This window comes from Puma concolor, chromosome B4 (assembly GCF_028749965.1).
Source record: "Puma concolor isolate L17-30 chromosome B4, mPumCon1.1.hap2, whole genome shotgun sequence".
NCBI lineage: Eukaryota > Metazoa > Chordata > Mammalia > Carnivora > Felidae > Puma > Puma concolor.
Genome location: NC_141673.1, coordinates 132010652 through 132033040, shown reverse-complemented (window position 1 = coordinate 132033040; position 22389 = coordinate 132010652). Strand labels below are relative to the sequence as shown.

At 44.2% G+C, this 22389-nt stretch overlaps 1 protein-coding gene across 6 annotated transcripts in view; it reads left to right on the top strand.

Annotated features, from left to right (window-relative positions):
- Positions 1-5986, top strand: part of CDC123 (cell division cycle 123) — a 62622-nt gene extending 56636 nt beyond the window's left edge. For 5 of the 6 annotated variants that reach the window (XM_086714944.1, XM_086714941.1, XM_086714942.1 and 2 more), the window contains 3 exons: positions 363-491; positions 4717-4854; positions 5701-5986. In XM_086714944.1, coding sequence (XP_086571070.1) covers positions 363-491; positions 4717-4854; positions 5701-5727 — 294 coding nt within the window. In that variant the 3' untranslated portion in view covers positions 5728-5986. Of the gene's footprint in view, positions 1-362; positions 492-3592; positions 3767-4716; positions 4855-5700 lie in introns of those variants that run through there. The other variant, XM_086714940.1, reaches the window with a different exon arrangement.
- The last annotated feature ends 16403 nt before the right edge of the window (positions 5987-22389 follow it).

The following is a 22389-nucleotide window of genomic DNA, read 5'->3' as shown; positions in this document are numbered from 1 at the left end:
TGTTTCGGTGGAACCATTTTGTGAGATTGTCCTTTCTCCTGCTTGGGTTTTTTGACTTATAATTTCTGAGTGATTCCAGGCAGGAAGTTGACGTGTCTGCCTTCATCAGGCCTTTGCTTTCCTAGGCCCCTTCTCTGCATTCAGCGGCAGCCTTCTCCCTGGGCCTGGCGCTGCTTTCTTTAGACGGGTGACCCTTTCTCAGCTGGGACCTGGAGGAACTGTCTTTTGAAATGAGTTAAAAGATTTTTAAGATTACCTTTCGGGTAAAATAATGTGAAGATGATCTTCCAGATAAGACAGATGACATATTGGAAGTGTTTGTTTTTTTTCCCTGCTTACTAAGTTTTCTCTCTTCACTCCAGGGGAAGGTGTGGCTGATTGACTTTAATCCATTTGGTGAAGTAACTGATTCACTGCTGTTTACATGGGAAGAACTGATATCTGGAAGAAACTTAAAAGGTGATTTTAGCGAAGGAGAAGGCCTGGAGCAGGTAAGGGGCTAAAAAGGATACCAGGAAACCTTATAATCTACTGAATAATGGCTTGCTTGTTCTTTAGGCACGAACACAGATTTGCCAATAGATACTTGCCTGTGGAGGTGACCAAAAAAGCGTGTGTGTTGTGATTCAGTTGTTTAACATTATAAAAACAAATAATGATTATCTTTTATATATTTCCCTAGTTGTTTTTCTTCCTCTTGGCTCCTTCGGTCCTGCCCACATGGAAGAATCTTGACCCTGGGTCACTTTATATGTTGACGCTGATCCTAACCCCACCTGCTGACCCCTGAGAGAGCGAAACCGCAGGTGCTCTGCACCGTCTTTGCCCCATCGAGGGGGTCCTCCTATGGTGTTTGCCTCACCAGCTTCCTCTTCCACCCACGGTGGCCATGCCACACCCCTGCACACCCCTCACACCTCCTTGCGCATCATCCCTCTCCTCCTCAGCAGATGATTCCACGTCCTTCACAGGAAGAAAATCTGGTGTGAATTGACTCCATGTAATTGTCCTCGAACCAACAAGCATCCCTGCGTCCCTCCTCCTGAGTCTGACAGCATGCCGCTCCTTCCTGCCTCTTCTGATACCCACGCTGCCAGCCACTCCTCCCTGTCCCTGTTCTCTTCTGTACCCACCCTCCATCTGTGTTCACACATCTTCTGTCCTAATAGACAAACGCCTTTTAACACCATGTCTTCAGCCAGCCCTTCTGTCTCATCTTCACAGCCAGACTTTCTTTGAACAACACCTTTGTGTTGCTTTTTTCTACTTAGAAAATTAATACATGCCCCCTGTTTTTAATGTTTATTTTTGAGAGAGAGAATGAGTACAAGCCAGGAACGGGCAGAGAAAGGGAGATAGAGGATCCAAAGCAGGCTCTGCGCTGTCAGCTCAGAGCCCGATGTGGGGCTCAAACTCAAAAACCATGAGATCGTGGGGTGCCTGGGTGTGGCTCAGTCGGTTGAGCGTCCAACTTCGGCTCAGGTCATGATCTCCCAGTTCGTGGGTTCAAGCCCCGCATCCGGGCTCTGTGCTGACAGCTCAGAGCCTGGAGCCTGCTTCGGATTCTGGGTCTCCCTCTCTCTGCCCCTCCTCGGCTTGCATTCTGTCTGTCTCTCTCTCAAAAATGAATAAACATTAAAAAAAAACAAAAAAACAAAAAAAAAAACCATGAGATTGTGACCTGAGCCCAAGTCGGATGTTTAACTGAGCCGCCCAGGCGCCACAGCCCATGCCCATTTTTAAAGAGAATTCTGAAATTGCCCATAATCCTACCACCTTGAGAACCATGGTTTATATTTTTGTATATCATATTTGGTATGTATAACATATCTGTAAATATATATACAAACTTTTTTTTTTAATTTTATTTTTAATTTTTTTTTAACGTTTTTATTTATTTTTGGGACAGAGAGAGACAGAGCATGAACGGGGGAGGGGCAGAGAGAGAGGGAGACACAGAATCGGAAGCAGGCTCCAGGCTCTGAACCATCAGCCCAGAGCCTGACGCGGGGCTCGAACTCACGGACCGCGAGATCGTGACCTGGCTGAAGTCGGACGCTTAACCGACTGCGCCACCCAGGCGCCCCGATACAAACTTTTTAAATGAGAATGTACTACCTCCCTGTTACCTTATGTGTATTTTTTATATCGTTTTTACAAAGTCGTGTTTCTACCTGCTCATTTTCAAGGACAGAATTAGATTGCCATCCTTACCACTTCCGTTAACATCAGTGCGGGCATGTTTCTGTAGGCACCTACACTCACATTTCCCACTAGTGGGACTGTAGCAGCCTCACTCATGCTAGCGTGTGACCTGCTTTTTGTAGCTGCTCAGTAGTTGTGCATCTGGCGGCCAGCTTCCTTCCCTGGCCACCTCTGCCTGCTGCTTCCCACCTGTGCGCCCTCCACCCACTGCCGGGGTGCCCCCGTCCCTGCCGCTCCACGGAAACCGCACCCAGCAAGGGCTCCACTGACCCGTTGCCGATGCCAGTGGACGATGCACCGCCCTTTTCTCACTTAACCCCTCGGCAAGTGTTACCCCTCTGGGTTTTCACCACACTCTTCCCTCGGTTTCCGTGACACAAGCTCTCCTCCCGGCCTTCTTTCTGCTTTTCTGGCGGCCGCCTCGCCTTCAGTGTGCACATCTTTTCTCTTATCTCCGTCTGGAAGGCTTCTTTTCATCCTTTCTCTGTCCTGGGCCCTCTGGGGCTCTGTTCTTCTGGATGTGGCTCAGATGGTTATTTTCCCTGTCACGGCTCTTGCCCTGCTGTGTCGTACTTCCCTGTGTCCAGCCTCAGATTGTAAGTTTCCGAGCACAGGGGTAGTATCTCTCGTGTTCTCCGCAGATCTGTGCAGCTTGGCACAATTCTGGCACAGCGGATTTTTGTGGAATTAACGAGTGCAGGAATTTTCTTTGTGCTGGCGTCTTAGATTTGGGGGCCATTCAATCTGAGCGTCAAGGAAAGAGAATGTAAATTATTCAGCACAGGGTTATTTTTAAAGATGAGGGACACAGTCAGTGGATAGAAACAGTTTGTACAAAATTCACTCTATGATCCAAATCTTTTCTTTCTTTTTAATTTAAACAACATTATATTGGAGGTCGGGGGAGGACAGGGAACAAGAACTGGCTCCTGCTTTTTCCCCGGTGTCATGTCCTGCTGTCTCCCCATCCTTACTCCCCACCGCTAGAGAACCGGCTTTCCTTCTGGGCCTCGCAGTCCCCCCTGGCTGTGCCCACTGCCTTTCAGGCCGTGCTCAGTCCCCGTCTGAGTCCCCAGACCTCACGAGGCTGCTTTCGTCCTGCTCTTCAGTCCCCGTGGCCCCTCCTCAGCAAGGTCTTACCATCCTGGTGAAGTAGCCTGTGTTGTTCTCCTCATATTATGGCACCCGGATGTTGTGTTTTTCTAACACCTCTTACTATCTGAAATGATCTTGCTGTTGTAGTTATTTGCTTGTTTATTGGCTGGCTGCCAGTCTGGTTTACCACTTGATCTTCTATACCTAGGACAAGGTGAGCACCACGTGGATGTTTCCTAAGTATTTGTCAGATGATTGGTCTGTCTGTCATAAGATACGGCCTGCTTTCTAGGGCTCTGCGGTCCTGTTCTACTCCAGTTCGTGGCCTGTCTCCATCTGCTGGACCCCATTCATCCCTCACCTAGATATTTGCCACCCAGGAAGTCCAAACCCGAGGCCTTCTGTCTCTGAAATCCTTTTTTGGCACAAGGCAACGTGTAAATATTAAATGCAAGACTCTAAGCAAGTACGTTGAAGAATGTGAAGACTTGTTAAATGTGAAACTCAAATTTGCAGTTTTCCATAGGTGCTGAGAGAGATAAATAAGTAAGTTAAATGGCTAAGAGAAGCACAAAAGTGTAGGGTCCAGGGCAGTACTTCTCAACTGTGCACCTGTACAAAATGATAATACTGAGAAAGCACTCCAGCCTGCATGAGATTGCTCAAGGCCAGAGAGAACTAGCCATAGACCTCGGGCCCATTCCGGGGCTAAGGAACCCATAACCCATATGCAGGACACAGTGGCTGGTAGCATTTAGGGCTTGACCATAGCTCTCCATGAGGACACTGTTTTCAGATAGTATGTGTTTATTTTCCAGTGAACATGTGGAAGTATTCTCTTTTTTTTTTTTCCTGTTTATTTTGAGAGAGAGTGCGCATGAGTGGAGGGAGAGGACAGAGAGCAAGAATCCCAAGCAGGCTCCGTGCTATCAGCACAGAGCCCAGCATAAGGCTCGATTTCACAGACTGTGAGATCATGACCTGAGCCAAAACCAAGAGTCGGATACTTAACTGACTGAGCCACCCAGGCACCCCCATGTGGAAGTATTCTTAAAATCTTGGTGTTTCTTTCACTTCAGAATCTTATTTTCTGGGATACGTGGTTGGCTCAGTCGGTTAAGTGTCTGACTCTTGATTTTGGCTCAGGTCACAGTTGTGAGAAGGAACCCCAAGTCAGGCTCCTTGCTGGGAGTGGAGTCTGCTTAAGATTCTCTCTCTTTCTCTCTTTTCCTCTGCCCCCTCTCTGCTTGTTCGCACACGTGTACATACACGGTCACACTCAAAAAAAGTTTTATTTTCTTCCTTACCTCGTACAGAAGGGAACATGAAATTGTTATACTAGGATCTTTGTCACTTTGACGAATAGACTTAAAAAGATAATTTTTCACAGACTTTCCCCTTTTTTTCTTTGTACAGGATTCTCCAGCTTTCCGTTGCACAAACAGTGAAGTGACAGTTCAACCAAGTCCCTATCTGAGTTACCGACTTCCCAAGGACTTTGTAGACCTGTCTACTGGGGAGGATGCTCACAAACTCATAGATTTTCTTAAACTGGTAAAGTATATATATACTTAGTACACATACGTGTACACCTTTGTTTTCAAATTTTCAAATTGACTTTGTAATATTTCATTTTAGTTATATATAGTACCTAGGTTTTATTTGGTGATTATGAATTAATTGGGCAGAATTACTGAGGTCATCTTATAAAGAAATATATGAAGTAAGCTGAAAGAATAATTCGCTTAGAATGATAGGAAATGTGTTTTATGTTTATGCTTTTTGAATAATTTTCACAGTACTTCTGACTTCTTTTTTAAAATTTTTTTAGTGTTTATTTATTTTGAAAGAGAGATAGAACACAAGCAAGGAGGGGCAGAGAGAGAGGGAAACAAAATCCAAAGCAGGCTCAGGGCTCTGAGCTATCAGCACAGAGCCCAATGCAGAGCTTGAACTCAACGAACCATGAGATCATGACCTGAGCCAAAGTCTCATGTTTAACTGACTGAGCCACCCAGGCGCCCCATAATACTTCTGATTTTGAAGGAAGTCTTTATACTGTTATTGGGCTAAGAGAAGATCCAGCTCTCTGCTATGGTTATTTGGCAGGGGTGGGGTGGGAAATATGGGTATTTGTACTTGTGTGTTTCTGTGTGGGAATGTTTGCGCATGTGGAAGAAAGTCAAGTATTCAAATAGCTGAGGGTAATGTGCCCAGGAGCCAAAGTGATAAACTAGTCTGATGAATTAGTTAAGGCATATTTTTCCGTCATGATTTTCAATCATATCTTTGACCAGGGCCTCTAGAAAATTATATTTGCTGGCAGAAAAAGTGATCTTGGCTGAACATATATCCCCAGTAGAATGTGCTGTTTTAATGTATCTTGGTTTCCCTTGACAGAAAAGAAATCAGCAAGAGGATGACTGATTAAGAGTGCCAGAGTTAAGTCCGAGGTAAAGAGGAGACCACCTTGGTGTCAAAAGGCTGCTCTGAGCTCGCAACTTCTGTTCCCCCTCTTGGGTCAGGGTGGGAGACAGTGTGAAATCAATAGCTTTTTATATCCATGTATATTAAGCTGGAAGAAAATGGAGGGACTTTGCTACCTGTAAAAATAAATAATAAATAGATCTTAAACATAGGAAAGCATACTGTTCTGATGATAAAATACCTTCTGTGAAATACCTCACTCTTTTGGCTCAGTCTGTTTAGATTTACCGATGTTTCTTGTGCTGTTTTTATACCTATTGGGTAGATGGGTGAATTTATATTTGTTATACAGAAATGGGTTCTTGTTTAATCATTACTTTTTCACAGAAAAAAGTTGAACCTTCTATTACTGTAGAAAATATTTTTCCTACTTTGAGAGAATTTTCATATACGTTTTCTACTGGTTTATCTTTGGTTTGTGTGTCGGTAAAATAATACAGACTTCTCAAGCTATCACATAACCTTGAAAATGTCAGTATATTACAACTAGTCTAATATGTATTAGTAAAATGATCACAGAGTTAGAATTTGGCCTTTTTAAAAAATACCGGAATTTTGGGGAGGTAAGTTCACTTAGGCCACCATTTTATTTTTTTATTTTTATTTTTTAAAAAAAATTTTTTTTTTCAACGTTTTTTATTTATCTTTGGGACAGAGAGAGACAGAGCATGAACGGGGGAGGGGCAGAGAGAGAGGGAGACACAGAATAGGAAACAGGCTCCAGGCTCCGAGCCATCAGCCCAGAGCCTGACGCGGGGCTCGAACTCACGGACCGCGAGATCGTGACCTGGCTGAAGTCGGACGCTTAACCGACTGCGCCACCCAGGCGCCCCTAGGCCACCATTTTAGTAATTATTCTTCAGTGCCCTAATTGATGGTGAGGATATCATCAATACTAATTTACTTAGTACTTACTATATACTGAGACACTCTGCCATGTGATCTTTGTGTATTGTTTTACATTGTGGAACAGTTTGAAGGAAATCATTCCTAGGGTATCTATGTAGTGTGTATGAAGGAATATTTTACTAGTTGGAGGTATGTTTTTCAACTTAGGAGAGCACATATGAGTGTTCCCATAGGAAGGTAGGGAAATGGAGCAGAGTTTCCCCTTTCCGTTTGGTTAAGGCAGATTATACATAATGAAGAAAGGTATTTCTTTTTTGGTTATCTCAAATTGTAGCTTTTTGTGTGGTTTCTCAGTTACAACACTTGGATATTAGTATTTTAAATACAAAATACAAAGATCAACTTGTGATCTTTGTACTCAGTATATCATATGCCATTTCTGAGGCCAGTTGTCTGGAATTGAGGTGCTCTAAAATATTTTTGGTTTTTAAATAAACTGCTCATGAGGGACTTAACTGTTAACTCATAATGGAGGGATTTATAATCATGAGTTGATTTGAACTTAGCTCTGGAAGCGGGCTTTGTCAAGGTGGTACTTCACCAGCCCAAAAGAAAAAAAAATAGTTGATATATTTTAATATCAATTGAAAAAATTGGACTATAAGTAATAAAAAGACTGAAGCAAAATTTGGCAAATATTTTATAAAAAGCACAATTCTTGGTGCAAAACTCACTAAATTTTTGCATTAATTTTCCTGAGGCATTATCGAGTTCAACTCTCACTTCACTTTTAAAAATGTGACTTTTCTACATTGTCCCCTTAGTGTATTTAATTTTGGCTGATTATCCTGATGTGAATAGTAAATACAGGATAGTATGCAGGAAATATTCTCCTTGGTTGAAATATCATTTTTGCTTCCTAAAGATTAGTTTTGAGTATCTTTTTATTTTATTTTATTTTATTGGCATTATCTGTCCTTTTTTTGAGGTACCTCAGGTTTGTGCTTGAATTTAGAAAGTGAATTCATTAGCTCGGTTCTGAAATCCTACCTTCTGAAGAGAAGACGTTGCATCTGTTTAGTCAGATTGGGACAAACGTTTACTTTGTGCTACAGAACGGCAGCATGTAGGATGGGCCTCCAGTATAGCGCATGTTGCCAAAAAGTTGTGTTTTTTTCCGTTTCTTTTTAAATTTTTTTTTTCACCGTTTTTTTAAATTTATTTTTGGGACAGAGAGAGACAGAGCATGAACGGGGGAGGAGCAGAGAGAGAGGGAGACACAGAATCGGAAACAGGCTCCAGGCTCTGAGCCATCAGCCCAGAGCCCGACGCGGGGCTCGAACTCACGGATCGCGAGATCGCGACCTGGCTGAAGTCGGACGCTTAACCGACTGCGCCACCCAGGCGCCCCTAAATGTTTATCTATTTTGAGAGAGGAAGAGGGAGTATAAGCAGGGGAGGGACAGAGAGAGAGGGAGAGAATTGGAAGCAGACTCATTGATGTCAGCGCAGAGCTCGATGCTCACAAACCATGAGATCATGACTTGAGCAAAAATCAAGAGTCTGGCGCTGAGCCACCCAGGCACCCTCAAAAGTTCTGTTTTTAAGCCTCGTGTTGATGTGCATTTTCTGAGTTCTCATAAAGTTTTCCCATCTACTCAGTCATTTCTCTTTCTGATAATTGAGGACTGTGTCAAAAAAACAAACAAATGTTACATGATTGGGTTTTTTGGCTTGCTTTCTTACCTATAAGTTAGGTGAATAATAATCATAAGTTCATGCGTTTGTTAAATGAGAGCCCATGCAACACTTTTCATATAGTGTGTTGTACTTACTAAGCCCCCCAACACATGGTAGCCGTCATTATCATTATGCTTTGCAGACCTAGTACGCTAAAGGCAAGTTCGTTCTTTTTTTTTTTTTTTTTTTTTTTTGTGGGTTTTTTCTTTGAGAGACAGCACATGCGTGTGTGCCTGTGGGAGAGGGAGAGCGAGAATCCCAAAGCAGGCTCAGCACCATCAGCGCAGAGCCAGATGCGGGGACCCATCTGGCAGCTGTGAGATCATGACCGGAGCCTAAATTAAGAATTGGCGCCCAAGCGTTGGAGCCACCCAGGCCACCCGAGGCAGGTTGTTTTTTAATAGAATCAAGAAAACTTTGAGTGGTGGAGGACTTTAGAGATTGTTCAGCCCAGTTTCTTTTCCTTTTACCCTCCTTTCCTCCTCCCTGCCCTTTTCCCCCCCTTTCTTCATTTTTTAACACAGCAGAAAACTGCTGCCTAGAGAAGTTAAGACTTGTCCAAAATTGTAGCAGAATCGGGGCCATGAAAGAACTTTTCTAATGCTGTTCTCTAAGGGTTTTTAGCCTAATATTTTCTATAGATAAGTTTCATCCTGAACAAATTATTATTTTAATAATGGAATTTTCAAAAAAATTTTTGAGTACACTTAGACACAAGGTTACATTAGTTTCAGGTGCACAACATAGTGATTCCACAGATTTATACATGATGTTGTGTTTACCACAAGTGTATGTAGCCAGGAATTTTTTTTTTTCCCCAATTAAAGTAAGTACAAATTCACCTCACATTTGTGTCGAAGAATTTGATGAAAAGAGTGCGGAAATTAAATGAAATCAGCGTCTTTAAAAGATGAATTCAGTTTCATGTTTATATTAACCAGGCTGATCTTGAGAGGTGACAGTGACTTTTAGACATTTTAAAGACAGAATTTCTCTGTGATTGTTCCTTGGTTCCCACGTGGCGCTGGCTCCTAGAACACAGCGTCGGTAAGGGACGCCGGGAAGTGACGGCGGGCTGGCCGCGCACACGCAGCGCGGGGGTCCTGCGAACGCGCGGAGAGGCGTGCGGAGGACACGCGGCCGCACAGAGGCGGCGGGCAGCCCGCGGGTCTGGCACGAATGACCTCGAGAGCACGCAGTCACACGCGGCTCTTTTCAGTCAAGGGAAACCAAACCACAGCCACCCTCGCAAGTGCACACAGGCTGCGTGATAAGCCCGTCAGGTAAGAGTGCTGCCGCAGCGACTCGTCCCTCGTCCCTCGGGCCGACCCTCCCCGGGCAGGACCGTGTCAGGTGCCGTGTGGGCGTCTGGGCCGTCCTGCCTCACGGACCCCGCCAGGTGGCCCAGCAGCCGCGGAGGCGGGCACTGTGTGTGGCGAGTAAAGGGCTGTGGACAGAGACATCCGCTCTGGTGAGAAGGAAGCCCCGGGGTGGCGCTAAGCAAGGGCGACCTGGGGCTGAGGAGAGCCCAGCCCAGTCTTGAGGTGGGAGTGGGGTGGGGGCAGGGCAGGGACGCCGCAGGCAGGGGGGGACCACGCGCAGGCGCACGCGCCCGCCGAGACGGGAGAGGCCGCGGGGGTGGAGGGCCAGGGATCTGCCCAGCGTCTGAGGTGTGAGGATTTCACGCTCACGGCCCCCGCGGGGTGGGAAGCCGGGGCGGGGTTTTAAGCGAGGAAGAGAGATGGTCTAGTTTAGGTGTTTGAAGTGCTTTTCTGGTTTCTGTGTGGAAAGCGGATCAGTCGGGAGAAGGGTGCCTCATGGTGATAATGTGGCTCCGTCGACGGGCCGATGGGGGCGTGGCCGAGGGGGGGTGTGGGCGGCAGGGGAGGGGCAGGAAGGGTGGGAATCGGGAAATGGGGGCGGCCTCGAGGGGAACCCAGAGGGCCAGTGGTTGCACGGCCGGCTGAGGGGGGAGCCTGGGCTGCAGGTAGGGGGCGGGAAGGGCGGGAGGAACACTGCCGAAGCCCAGGTTCTGGGTTTGAGCCGTCAGGCGCGACGTAATGTGGTTTGTCTAACGGGAAAGACGAAAAGACGAGGGAAATCGAAATGCTGGTCTTGGACACGAACTCGAGATTCCAGTGACTGACCCAAACAAGGATGTGGAGACACATTGGATTCCACCGTTGGAGCTTGTGTGCAAGGAGCCATGGGGGGTCGGGAAGGCACGCAGGGCGCCCGCGACGGCGGTCCAGCGATGGCTCTGTGTTCAGCTGGGTGGGACACGGCTAGCGGGTTGAATATACCAGAACAGTTGTGCTTATGTATTAGGAGTAGTAATAAGACTTACTGTGGGCAGTGTGAATATAGAATGGTTACTTTTACTGACTTTGACGTGTCAAGTACAACTCTCTCTCTTCACACAATAAAGTTGATAATATATGGCAGTATAATTATGTTGAGATTCTCTGAGCATTATTAATTTTATGAAAGCCTCAGTGGGAACCACATATGACTTACATTGTATTTGCCGCATCACTGATTTTCTTTCTTTCTTTTTTTTTTTTTTATAAAACTTTTCCCCCTACTTAATTTTTTCCTTTTTTTTTTTTTTAATTTTATTTTTTTAAATTTATATCCAAATTACCATATAGTGCAACAATGATTTCAGGAGTAGATTCCTTAGTGCTCCTTACCCATTTAGCCCTTCCCCCCTCCCACAACCCCTCCAGTAACCCTCAGTTTGTTCTCCATATTTATGAGTCTCTTCTGTTTTGTCCCCCTCCCTGTTTTTATATTATTTTTGTTTCCCTTCCCTTATGTTCATCTGTTTTGTCTCTTAAAGTCCTCATATGAGTGAAGTCATATGATACTTGTATTTCTCTACTTTCACTTAGCATAATACCCTCCAGTTCCACCCACATAGTTGCACATGGCAAGATTTCATTCTTTTTGATTGCCGAGTAATACTCCATTGTATGTATGTACCACATCTTCTTTATCCATTCATCCATCGATGGACATTTGGGCTCTTTCCTTACTCTGGCTATTGTTGATAGTGCTGCTATAAACATGGGGGTGCATGTACCCCTTCAAAACAGCACACCCGTATCCCTTGGATAAATACTTAGTACTGTGATTGCTGGGTCATAGGGTAGTTCTATTTTTAATTTTTTGAGGAAACTCCTTACTGTTTTCCACAGTGGCTGTACCAGCTTGCATTCCCATGCATCACTGATTTTCTTGACTCTTTGAGACTCGTGTTTAATATGTCGAGTTCTTAGGTGGATTATCTCCCCATGTGTTATTCATGGACTTTTAGTCAAGTAAAGACTTAAATGGATTTCTCCTGCGAATTACAAGTGGCCTGCCCTCGATTCTTGAAAAAACGTCTATAAAATGTCAGCACTGACTTTGGAACCAGGCAAGCAGCTGAGGAGTCAACTACCCATTCATAGTTGTATATACAAGCAATCATTGGGAAATTGAGTGTAAATAACCTTACAACCTTCTAAATGAGCTACCGCGATGCTTCATAATTTGAGGAGAAATGGATTTCTCTGAGAATCTGGTGGAAGCTATGGGCTTGCCTGAGGTGGTCTTAGACCCCAGATTAAGAATCCCTGGTTTGAAGCCACGTAGGATCAGACTGGAAGCCAAGGCTTCTGTAGTTGTAAGAATGGGACCATTTCATAATGTGTAGTGTACCTGCACTTTTAAGAGTTTCTAACTTTACTAGTTTCTAACAATGGTGTTTATGTAATTAATTCATTTATAGTGCATCCCCTTCAGATTGTCAGTTCTCATAAAGTAAACTGTGTGTTAGAATTCAACCAGAGAGGGACGCCTGGGTGGCGCAGTCGGTTAAGCGTCCGACTTCAGCCAGGTCACGATCTCACGGTCTGTGAGTTCGAGCCCCGCGTCAGGCTCTGGGCTGATGGCTCGGAGCCTGGAGCCTGTTTCCGATTCTGTGTCTCCCTCTCTCTCTGCCCCTCCCCCGTTCATGCTCTGTCTCTGTCTGTCCCATAAATAAATAAAAACGTTGAAAAAAAAAAATTTAAAAAAAAAAAAAAAAAAAAAAAAAAAGAATTCAACCAGAGAATGGCCCCTGGGTGGCTCAGTCGGTTGAGCATCCAACTTCGGCTCAGGTCATGATCTCACAGTTCGTGGGTTTGAGCCCCATGTCGGGCTCTATGCTGATGGCTCGGAACCTGGAGCCTGCTTCAGATTCTGTGTCTCCCTCTCTCTCTGCTCCTCCCCTGCTCATGCTCTGTCTCTCTGTCTCTCAAAAATAAACATTAAAAAAATTTAAAAAAAAATTCAACCAGTGAAAAAGAACCAGTATGAAATACATATGTACATGCATTCATATGCATATGTAAAATCTCCTTACTGCATGTGTGTTTATATGTACACACATCATATACACACATATATAAATATATGCATATGTGTGTGTGTAAATACAATAAAATATTTTATTACAAGGGATTGATTTATGCAGTTGAGGTGCGCTGGCCATGCAAGTCTGAAATCTGTAGGCCAGGCTGGAACTCTGTGAGCATGAGTGGAAGCTCTTGTCCACAGGTAGATTTTCATTTCCTCCTCCCAGGAAAGCCTCAGCCCTGCTTTTAACACCCTCCAACTGGTTAAGTCAGGCCCACCATGATATTCTTCCTTATTTAAAATGAACAGATAGGGATTTTAGTTAGTTCTGCAAAAATCGCTTCACAGCAGAACCTAGGTTAATGTTTGAGTAACGCTGGAGAGTCATCGCAGACTGGATAAGAAGGTTGCATTGTACTTTAGAAGCTAATTCTGGTGATGGCTTATAATAGATGTATTTCAAGAGTATACTGTGTGACTTAAGTAATAATTCTGATTGTGTTTAAAAGAATGACTGGGGCACCTGGGTGGCTCAGTCAGTTAAATGTCCGACTTTGGCTCAGGTCATGATCTCATGGTCTGTGGAAAACCCACATTGGGCTCTGTGCTGACAGCTCAAAGCCTGGAGCCTCCCTTTGGATTCTGTCTCTCCCTCTCCCTCTGCCTCTCCCCCACCCACACTCTGTCTCTCTCTCTCAAAAATAAACATTAAATAAATAAGTATATAAATAAAGGAGCAACTGATTATTCACTGGAATAGGTGTTATCCTTGGAAGCAGGTGGTTTAGAGAAGACTATATACTTATTTTGTGATGCCACCACCACTCCAAAAGCCTTTCCTTAAATTTTTTGGGGAAGTTCCATCAGATCCATTTATAAGCCACAGAAGAAAATCTACCTTACTGTTTCATTCAATACCTTGTTTTTTTGACCAAAAATGTTACACAGTTCCATATCACTTTTCTTTCTTATTCATCAGAAATGGTTCAGAATTTTTCCAAAATTCACATGTCATCCTCAAGAAGCCTTAATCCATTTTATGCGCCACTAGGACATTAACCTTCCTGAAACACAATTCCAGTCATTCTAACACTTACAGCCTCTCGGCTTCCCATTGCTTGCAAGTTAAAGTACAGGCCTCGGTGGGCATCCAAAGCCCTGTGCAGTGTTGCCTCAATCTGTCTTTATGGGCTAATTTCATCCTCACCAGCACATACTGTTCTCCAGCCAACCTAGATTACTTGATATAGCTGAGGATGTCCTTATCTTTCTCATCTGCTCCCTCTGCTGTGCCTCCCCCCCTTACCCCCACTCACCTCCTGCCCAGTCTTCTGGTTATTAAAAGCCAGCCTTCACAGACTGGCTCAAGTGGTATGTTCCTCATGAAATTATCCAGAGGGTTTCTTCTGTGCTGGAATTTTCAAGGCACTCTGATATTACTGTTCCTCTTACATTTAGAACCTGATGCAGTATTTGTAGGATGTAGCTATCATGATCTTTCTACTTATTATAAACTTAGGGCAAGAATGGAATCCTTGCTTTGTTGTCTCCCAGTGGTCTGGTACTCTGTCTTGGCCAAATGGAATGTGACTTAACATCATTGAAGGTGATCTGACTTAGATGCAATTAAAATGAGTTCCCTAAACACTTTCCACAACAAGAGCATCACCCAAGCTAATGCATCACTCTCAAGGTCGACAGTTTGAATAATGCAACACTCAATTATGTATGTTCATCTTTTTTATTCACCTTATAGAATCACTGCTCCAAAAAGTTACTAGAGTTCTTGTCTTCCCTTAACTGAACCAGATCATCAAAACCTATTGCTGATATCTCAAGCCATAGTATTCATGATAGAGCATGTGCTGGCCCTTAAACTGTGGATAAACTCTGAGTATTTCTGCCTATTCTAAAAAAAATTCTGTAGAATTTTAGTATATTCTATGCTTGCTTGCTCTTCATCTTTCAGACATTTGTACCCCTTTCTAGTCCCCATCCCTAGCACTAACAAGCACTGTCTCAGTATGAGGCAGGCACAGACAGAACTGTAGCCACTGTCTGGGGGGGCTATACCTTCCATATGTTTAAAAGTCATTCAGAACAATAACCTCTTAGAAGGTAGTTCTGTTTTTGTTTTGTTTTACATTGAAGTGAAAAATCATGATTGTGGGTTGTTGAATGTCACCACAGCCCTAGGAACCAGACTGCCTGGTTTAGAATTGGCTTTGTTACCTGCTGACAGCGCGGTCCAGGGCAAAGTACTGAATCTCTCTGGCCCTCTGGTTCCCAGTCTGCAAAACAGAGATGGCAATAGCACCTACCTCTCAGGGTTGTTTCTAGACGTCATTGTAGGACAGTTCTTGGCATCATAGCCCATGTTCAGTATACACAAGCTCTTACTTGCTATATTACATCACTGTCGTGTGATTTCAGTGAGCTGTTAACTTCTATATTATAATAATCCAATAATATTTTCTGCTTTCTGCCTTTCTTTGTTTGTGGGAAGGGTTCTAATGAGAGATCCCGCTGTGTTTATTTTCTCCATCCTACCTGCATACCCAGCCTTTGCCCTTCCACAGCATTGCCTTCAGTGGAACCAACATTCACACAGCTTCCCAAGACTCTGGTTTCCTGAGTGTCAATGTGTGCATTTCTGGAGCCACTCCATTTGGCCTTGGACAAGGAAGAAGCAGCATGCGGGGTAAACATTTAGTTGAGAATAGAACAGATATATCAGAAATGCTTCAGATATAATTATATTAATGCAACAGAGTAGTGACTGAAACAAATGCACCCATTCAGGAGACACAAGAAATGACCAACCTGGAAATAAAAAATTCTAGGATAAAGGAATGCCAAGTGCTTTGTGGACATTACCTAATTTTTAAGTCTATAGCTATATGAATTAAGCAATAATTTCTCCCATTTTACAGAAGATGAATCTGTAGGGTTTGGTCTAGATAACAAGCAGTATGTTAGACATACGATTCAAACCCACATATGCTTTAGACTAAAGCCTCCGTGATTCACTCTATGTTCTACTACTTCAAAACTCACAGAAGAATAACCTGGAGTCTGTGCGGGTTTATCCAGACTGTCTTTAATCTGTGGCCCTTTTAATTTTCCTCTACAAGTAGAGTATATAGAGCGTTCTTAGAAAATCCTGACGGAGGCCATTGATAGAAATGTCTCCTACTCTCACAAGCTAGACACCAAGTACAGAACAAATTTGGAAGCATACAGAAAGAAACTTGAATCTCCTCTGTACTTCTGGGACAGACTGCTTTCATTGTTCTGTTTCAAGAGTTAATGATTCTCTCAGCATACCAATCACTGCCCACTTAAATCAGGTTGGTTCACTGTACTTCCACAGTGAAATTCCAAGAGGCCCACCGTTCCTCCCGGAGGCCGGGGCGACAGCCCTTCCAGAGAGCATGTGCTCTGTCCTCTGGACCTGACGAGCTCCCTCAGCTTTGTCTTGGTTCTGTAATTTAGTGTCAGTACTCATGGCTCCATTTGTATATTTTTATTGTGTGCTCTCAGTTAAGCTTTTGGCTTAATGCCATCCCTTCTCCTAAAACAGTAGTAAAGCTACACATTACACAACTGGGTGTTGTACCCGTGTGTTCTTGTTCTAAATAAATTGTGATTGAATACATAGTTCACCTTTCATTACATTTGGAAGAAAACAGTGGCACACCTACAAATCTGAAGGCTTATGTGTTGATACTGGGCACTTTCTTCTTGCTCTTCAGCACTTTAGAGTGTAAGCATGATGCACCTGTGTGGCTGCTGGGAATAAGCATCAGGGCCGGTGCAATATTTTAGAATTTTCACTTGTTTCTAGGTCTTAGGTTACTGTATATTTTTTCCCTGCTGATTTCCCTTTTATTCTGATTCCCCTGGACTGGTAGGAGGTGATAGTCCCTGACCTCGAGGAGGTTTACAGTCCAGTGGTGAAATAGGGACACACAGAATGTCCAAGAAAAGATAGGTAGATACACATATGTGTTAACAGCCAAAGAGCAGTAATTGAAGATGTGCTTTGATTTATAGTTGGTTTTATAAGGTGTGGAAAGTGAAGTTTTATAAATTAAAGGTTGGTTTAATATAATTTATTGAGTTTATGAGAACAGGACTCTGTAGTTAAAAAAATAAGTCCTCCTGGGGCACCTGAGTGGCTCAGTCAGTTAAGTGTCCGACTTTGGCTCAGGTCATGATCTCACGGTTGGTGAGTTTGAGCCCCATGTCGGGCTCTGGGCTGACAGCTCAGAGCCTGGAGCCTGCTTCAGATTCTGTGCCTCCCTGCATCTGCCCCTCTGCTGCTTGCACTCTGTCTCTCGCATTGTCTCAAAAATAAATAAACATAAAAAAAAGTCCTCCCAATATGTCTCATTATGCAGATACCTATTCATCAAATGATCAGTCCTAAATGTGGTTTGTTGCATATCTGTTTTCTTTAATGCCACACATCTCCTTATGCATACTATGATGGCGTTTGAGAAGGGAGATAGGGCTTGTTGAAGGAATTGTACTTTCTGTGTCAGACTTCCCTGACTAGGATATAAATGATTATTGGTTGTGATTGGAGAATCAGGGCACAAGAGGATACTGTGTGGGTGCCTAAACTCTGATATACAGTGGTCTTCATGGAAGATTTGTGTGAAAAGCATTGAAAGGCTTTGGCACACTACCTTCCTGCCTGCATTTATTTGCAGTTCACAGGGTGTCTGACTGCTAAGAAGTTCAGCCAACCATTTCTCTGAGCAGGTAGAGGCTCGTCTTTCTTTTGATGGGATAGATTTCTTAAGAAGTAAGCCCATCCTTAATCTCATTGAGTTCTTTCCAGTCACATCATTGCAAAACATTGGGCTAACAGACATGGTTCGTTATTTACCTTCCTCCCCAGCTCCCAGCCCCAAATGAGAAGGGAGGGGGAAGGGAGCAGTGGGGCAAGAAAGAGCACAGAGGTTGTATATGTACATGTCTATGGACACATGAACTCACAACTGTTAAGTTGATTTGCTTCGGTGTGCTAGGTAGGTCGTGAGTTGGGAATAAGGACATGCGCTGAGAACATGAAGGAAGAATCATCAAAAGATAGGATACTACAGCTTGACAGATGACTGGGAACAACCTAATCTCTGTGGAAACTTTTCAGTGGGTCACAAAGTAGAATAAACAGCAGTGGAGCCAGGGCAGAACACTGGAGGGTTTTTCTCCAAACCATCATGCCAGACTCACAACATTCACTCAATAAATTATAGGTCTTTTTCTTCTTTCTTCCTCTTTCTGTTCCCCCACATTTGTTCCCCCTTTTTCCTCCCAAGAAGTCATCTTGTACAGCCACAGTTTACAAGCATGGCCCATTGTTGGAGTCTGAGGAACTGGACAGGACTATACCCAGCATTATACATTGATTCTTGAGGAAGGAACTGACAGCTTGCTCTTTAATGGCTACAAATTGCTTTGTTAGATGAAAAGTGTTGTTGCATCGATGCCAAGTAACATTATTGCTTTTAGGGGTGTTTGTTGTCAGGGTGGCCAAGGGCATTTATCTCTAGGCCCACTGGAAGCCCACACTTCCCCAGCCAGAATTCATATCTGTTTCTGTCACGTACAAGAGACGCAGAGCACATGCATTGGAGACGCTGAGAGCATCGTTGCGCTTAGTTTTTAAAATAAAGTGGTCACCCCAAAAAAGAGGACATTAGGTAGGGACATGGGAAAGAAGGGATGGAAAGGCATATTCTCAAATACTCTTCAGTGGCGTCTGAACTGCCAGGGGATTTAGGGTTGGAGAAATGAGTGGGAAGAGACACAACATTTTTAAACAGATGACTTAAAATCCAGTCCAGAGCAAAAGGATCATGAGGACCTCTTCCAATAAGTTAGTAGGTATGAGAAATGAAAGGGTGCAAGGCTGTCACCATCACCATCTGTTGTTTGAAATGGAAATGAGAGTTCCTGGGGTGAGCACCTTTAGAAAACAAGAGATAGGGGTACCTGGCTGGCTCAGTTGGTAGAGCATTTGACTCTCGACCTCAGGGTTATGAGTTCAAGCTCCACATTAGAACTTTCTTTAAAAAAAAAAAAAAAAAAAAAAGATAAAGATCCCAGGATTTTGAACGCAAAATAAAGCTATGGTGGCATAATTTGAATAATGGGAAGAAATGTGGTCAATCAGTAAAGAAGCTTCGGTTGCAAGCGACAGAAACTAGTACTGATTAACCATAGGAAGGAGGATGTACTGGAAGGATTTGAGGTACCTCAGAGACTTCACAGCAAAGCTGAATAAACAGGGACCCAAGCAGTCTCAGAGATCTAGTGGGGAGTGTCACCAGGACTCAGCCACCAAAGAGATTGTGGCTTCTGTCCTGCTGTTAGTCTGCTCTAGACCCAGAATCCCAGGACAGAGAGTCTGACGGGCCAAGCTTATTAGGTCAAGGGGAAATGAATGCTATTGATTGGAACAGTGTGGACAATAGCTCTCCAGAAACTGAAAGGACGAGGGAGATGGAAGGCACTGAGGTCTTGGGAAGCTCTCGGGGAAGAGAAGGCACAAGGCCCAACGTTTAAGCAGTGGTTGGAACCCCAAGTCAGGGTGGGACAGAGCCCTTTGATTGATAGGCCCAGCAAGACTGCATGCTCTGGGGGAAGGGAAGTTCCTCAAGACAAAATAGGAACCGGCAAAGGGACGGGGTTGCAGGGTGACAAAACAGCAGAGGCCCACTCATTCCACGTGTGCGGGCGATGGGGAAGAGAAAGGGCGCTGCACGGAGGCATCTCTTGAGATTCTTACCAATCCTTGTTGGAGGTGGGGGGGCAGCACTCCGGGGCCTCGGCTGCATCAAAGCCTCTATTCTTCCCTATTCTCTGCTCATTTCTCTTCTCTGTCGTGTGTGGTTTCTTACCTGATGTCTGCTTCCATGTTCCGATTTTACCACAGCATGTGGAGCAGTTGTTACATACGAGACGTCATGCTAAGCGTGAATAAATAAGACATTACCCCTGACTTAAAATCTCATAGAGGGAAGCATACATTTTAGCCAAATTTATGCTTATTAGTCCACACCAACAATTTCTTTTATGCATCTATTTTTTTTGTTAATAGCATATGCCCAGAACATCAGCCTCGAAACCTTGGGAACATTTACAACTCCACCGTTGTCTTAATCTCTCGTATTTATAATCACTTGTCAGTTTACCCACTTAGCCAGTCCTACCAATGCGTCCTTCCTGACCTCACAGCCCTGTGTGCGTTTCTGGGTTGGTGCCAGTGCAAAGCCCTCCTTCTCTTACACCCATTTTTCTGGAATAACCAACTGGCTGAGTTGGCTAACTTGGTGTCTGCCTTCCTCCCACCTTTCTGGTCTGTACACAGGTTCCGTAAGCGCTTACCTCCAGGAACTTCTCTCTGACCCATCCATGCAAACTTATTTTCCACTATTCCCAGCACACTCACACCCTTCCAGGCAGGTGGGTCTTCTCCTTGTCCTTTGGATATTCCAGGTTACTGCTTTCCTGCCCCTGCTCATCTCCTCCTCCTCACCTACACCACCCTCCTTTATTCATCCACCTGTTCAAATCATCAGTTCACAGCCCAGCCACGCATTCTAATCCCCCGGAGAGGGTTGTTTCTGCTTGTTTTGCTTTGTTTTTGTTTTTTATTTTATTTATTTTTAAAAATTCATTTTAATGTTTCTTTTTGAGAGAGAGATAGACAGAACATGAGCAGGAGAGGGGCAGAGAGAGAGAGAGGGAGACACAGAATCCAAAACAGGCTCCAGGCTCTGAGCTGTCAGCACAGAGCCTGATGCAGGGCTCCAACTCATGAACCATAAAATCATGACCTGAGCTGAAGTCAGATGCTAAATCAACTGAGCCACCCAGGCACCCTTTTGTTTTTGTTTTTTAATACCAATGCATAGGACCCAGCTAGATTGGCCAGATACTTCTAAGGTACTGCTAGACTTTAGAATGACTAGTTGAAATGCAGGCCCACTGCCCAGTGTCCACAAACCAGTCCTGCTCCTGAAGCCCTCCTAACACTGCAGCCACTGTGCCTTTGTTCCCAGTCTTTCTCTGAACTTCTAGAAAACTACAGTCCACTTTGTCCAAAGCAGTAGCTACATCCCTACTTCACTGATTATATTTTTTTCCTGGTTGTCTCTGGTGTTTGTTTATATCATAAGCTCTTTGAGGGAAGGAATAAAAGGCTTAGGCAATTAGTAAGCTCTCCCAGATAGTGAAATATCAAATAGATGGAGGTCAATCCAAGAATGTTTCAGATGACCGTGAGTGGACAGTGAAGTGTAATGGGCTGAATTCTGTCCCTGCCAAATTCATATGTTGACTCCCTAACCCCAGGTACATCCGAATAGGATTGAGTTTGGCGATCAGGCTTTTTAAAGAGGTCATTAAGTTAAAATGAGGTGGTTAGGGTGGGCCCTGATGTACTCTAACTGGCATTCTTAGAAGAAGAAGAAATGTGGACATACATAGACACACACACACACACACGCGCACACACACACACACACACACACACACACACACAGGAAGGACCAACTGAGGACACAGGGAGAAGAAGATAATCTACAAACCAGAGAGGCCTCAGAAGAAACCAAACCTTCTGATCTGGGACTTCCAGCTTCAGAACTGGAAGAAGATGACTTTCTAGTGTGTAAGCCCCCCAGTCTGTGGTATTTTGTTACGGCAGCCCTAGCAGACACATGGATGAAATAAGGGGGTGGGGAAATTAAAATAATGTGTTTGGGGAAGATATTCTAAATTATACTTATAAGCTCTGAGCTGTCAGACACCACCCATTAACAGAATCAGACACCACTGCGGGCTGCCCTCCGAGGCCACAGCCCGATGCAGTCATCACTAAATGTAGGAACGTCTTCACAAAGGGTACTAGAAACACACCCAGCAGAGAAATGTCTGCACCTGGGAGGCTGTGTGTGCAATTCAGGTGAGGTCTTTCCTCAAGTAAGAGACTCAAAGCAGCAGGAGTTTTATCTGTGTCGCTGGCTTTGAAGAGGCATGCCACCATGCAGCCACCTGGAAGCGAATCCTTCTTCAGTCAATGCCTGGATTTCAGCTTCGTGAGGCCTTGAGCAGAGAGAGGCCAGATAAGTCCATGCATCTGACCTCCAGAAACTGTGACATGAAATAACTGTGTGTTGTTTTAAACCATTAATTTGTGGATATTTTTTACACGGCAATAGAAAACCAGGGCTTCTGGGTGGCTCAGTCAGTTAAGGGTCCGACTTTGGCTCAGAGCATGATCTCACGGTTCGTGAGTTGGAGGCCCGTGTTGGGCTCTGTGCTGACAGCTCAGAGCCTGGAGCCTGCTTCGGATTCTGTGCCTCCCTCTCTGTCTGCCCCTTCCTCACTCGCACTCTGTCTCTCAGAAATAAATAAACATTAAAAGAAAAAAAAAAAGAGAGCTGATACAGAACTTAGTTACTAAATCCTGGAAGGTTTGAAAGCTCAAAGTTGTTTAGTTTTTAAACAACTAAAATTTAACATGGCTTTGTATGCCAGAGAATAAATTTATGGAACCAGTTATCCAAAGAACCCGTAGAGTCAAAACAACAAATAGGTCTTAGAAGGATTTCC